The sequence below is a fragment of the Adelges cooleyi genome, unplaced genomic scaffold (genome assembly GCF_023614345.1).
Source record: "Adelges cooleyi isolate 19-005CV unplaced genomic scaffold, UGA_ACOO_1.1 ACOO_flye_CR_arks_rails_tigmint_CR_PRNA_118, whole genome shotgun sequence".
Taxonomy (NCBI): domain Eukaryota; kingdom Metazoa; phylum Arthropoda; class Insecta; order Hemiptera; family Adelgidae; genus Adelges; species Adelges cooleyi.
In genome coordinates this window covers 122,976-125,914 of record NW_026095771.1, presented here as the reverse complement: position 1 = coordinate 125,914, position 2,939 = coordinate 122,976, and the positions used below count along the sequence as shown (strand labels likewise).

At 43.4% G+C, this 2,939-nt stretch overlaps 1 protein-coding gene across 1 annotated transcript; it reads left to right on the top strand.

Moving 5' to 3' along the window:
* Window positions 1-1,454: 1,454 nt before the first annotated feature.
* Window positions 1,455-2,534, top strand: LOC126847696 (isocitrate dehydrogenase [NAD] subunit gamma, mitochondrial-like). The gene has a single exon (XM_050588073.1). The coding sequence runs from the start codon at window positions 1,518-1,520 to the stop codon at window positions 2,532-2,534; it is 1,017 nt and encodes a 338-aa protein (XP_050444030.1). The 5' UTR covers window positions 1,455-1,517.
* The last annotated feature ends 405 nt before the right edge of the window (window positions 2,535-2,939 follow it).

The following is a 2,939-nucleotide window of genomic DNA, read 5'->3' as shown; positions in this document are numbered from 1 at the left end:
CGACTCTGCACACAACAATCAGATACATTGCATACCTCATACTATTTGTATCTTAGAGTATTAATGTGAAAATAAAATATGACTAACATATTAGTACTAGCTCGTATGCGATAATGAAACAAACAGAAGGACTACAACCAGTAAGACCACACGAAAGATAAGAAAAAAATCTTAATTGCTGAGCAGTTAGTATTCCTTATACGTTTTTACCAATTATCTTAAAATGTTGTTGTTTTTGTTTCTTAAAAAAAAATGGTATCTTTGATCCTATTTTATCATCACGGTGCGATATATTGAACGGTATTTTTTTTCTTCCAACTGGGCAGTCTGACTTTAGTATTTCTGTTTACATCGCGTTAAAACACTAAAGCCATCCACATGATATAATGTAAGACACTCATTTTCACGAAAAGTGATTCCAATTTTGAGGGGTTTTCTTGAAATTTTTTTTATTAGCCGTTTTCAAATGATTATAAAACTACTAAAATATATATATTTTTTCTACTTTAAAGAGTTCTGTCAACTTTTGAACCTTTATTGGTAATGTAATTATTTAATTTGTTCGGTTTGCTGAATGGAATAGATAAGCTACAAATTTTAATTCCATTTAAAAAGAATCCAAATTCAAAAATTTGTTTTGCGTAAATGTCAACATTTTTATCAAATTATTTTTAATTCAAAAATGTAATTAAAGTCGTGTCAAAGTATTTCTTATACTTGAATGCAATTTCATCACAAACAAGCGCTTCGATGCGAATCTGTAACACAGTTTGAACCAGTACAGACTAAAACAGTACAGTCCACTAACTAAAATTAAGGTGGTCTAAGTTACGCGCAAAGTTTCCATAAAATCACATTCAAGCTAAACGCTTTGATGGAATCTGTGGCCTCTGGTAATTTTTTATTGTGCTGGTTTAGAGTGTGCTTGGTTTGGACTGAGCTGGCTTAGACTGAGCTTGGATTGAAATGTGCTTGATTTATGCTATGCTAGATTATTACTATTCGTGTAGATTTGCCTCGTTTCGTTTGACTGTGATCACCATTGTGACTTTCAGATTTAATCATGGACCCAACGCTGCTTACTTCTTCTGTACTAAGTTTGGTTTGGACTGTTTTGATTTTCACTGTGCTTGGCTGTTTGTTTGTTAATTGTGCAGATATTGCGAAAGGAAGAATATTACTGGCTGCGTTCGACAAACAATTAACGGCGTGCCAACACCGGACATCCGTAAAATAAACAAACAAATAAAAAAAAATTGAAAAGGACGTTATGTCCGGTCGTATGTTTCGATAAAATTATTATTAGTTTGAAATTGAAAATACGGTCGAACGACGTCGTTGTAAAAGATACGATGTTGAGCAATTTTTGCAAACGCTCTTTGCGCAAATTCGACGGACTCAACCGGATGCGACAGGCCGCATTGGCGTCGACGAAATCAGAAACGGTCCGGTCGCCGCCGGCCGGAAAACTATTGGCGCTAACGCGGGCCAGGTACGGTGGCCGGAACGCGGTGACCATGTTGCCCGGCACCGGGATCGGACCGGAGCTGATGTGGCACGTCAAGGAAGTGTTCAAGCACGCGGGCGTGCCGGTCGACTTCGAGACGATCCAGATCGATCCGGCCCGGGAGAACAACGACGAGCTTCGGAACGCCATCATGTCGATCCGTCGGAACGGCGTGGCCATCAAGGGCAACGTGGAAACCAAGAGCCTGGACACCGGTATCGTGTCGCGCAACGTGGCCATCCGCAACGAGCTCGACCTGTTCGCCAACGTGGTCGCGGTCCGGTCGTACGACAACGTGGCCAGCCGGCAGAAGCACGTCGACCTGATCATCATCCGGCAGAACACCGAGGGCGAGTACGCCATGCTCGAGCACGAGAGCGTTGCCGGCGTGGTCGAATCGATGAAGGTGATCACCCAGACCAATTCACGGCGGCTGGCCCGGTACGCGTTCGAGTTGGCCAAGGACTCGGGCCGGAAGAAGGTCACGTGCGTGCACAAGGCCAACATCATGAAACTGTCGGACGGCCTGTTCCTGGAGACGTGCAAGGAGATGGCCGCCCAGTATCCGGACACCGTGTTCGACCACATGATCATCGACAACTGTTGCATGCAGCTGGTGTCCAACCCCGAGCAGTTCGACGTGATGGTCATGCCCAACCTGTACGGGTCGATCGTGTCGAACGTGGCCTGCGGGCTGGTCGGCGGTGCCGGTCTGATTTCGGGCCGCAACTACGGCGACCGGTACGCCGTGTTCGAGCCCGGCACCAGGAACACGGCGTCGGCCATCGCCGGCCGGGACATCGCCAACCCGGTGGCCATGCTGAGCGCGTCAGCCGACATGCTGGAGCACTTGGGCCATGACGTCCACTGCCGCATGATCAGGACGGCCATAACGAAGACGCTCAGCGAAGACAAGGTCCATACGGCCGACCTGAAAGGCACCGCGTCCACATCAGACGTCGTGCGCAACGTCATCAAACACGTGAAAGCCTATCCGCGCAAACGCAACGGAGACTCACCGGCCTAACTTCAAATGCCATAATCCGTACAAACTTCAAATTTTGATTTCGCGGTAAAAAATTTTTGTTGAAAATGAAACTAATATTAATTTTTTTTTTTATATACTTACGTATTATGTAGCGGCGGCTTTATGCCAATTTTGTCCACTCGATTGTTATATCGTTATAAAACTTATGAAGTGTTATAATTTTTTGTTTTGTTGAAAATATATCGTAATTGTTTGTATTTATTCAAAATACTTTAAAGAAAAACATACCACGTAAAAGCGAACCGGTAGGTATATCAAAGTTGAACAACCACAATACGATTAAGAATTTATTTGTTTACAGTCTGCTAAACCATTGTGATTTTACAATTATACATACATTTTTTTTTATTGAGAATAACTTAATATAAAATTTAACCATTACTA

Excerpts from the sequence above, each read along its gene's own strand:
- LOC126847696 (XM_050588073.1), top strand. The coding sequence starts at position 1,518 with ATGTTGCCCGGCACCGGGATCGGACCGGAGCTGATGTGGCACGTCAAG.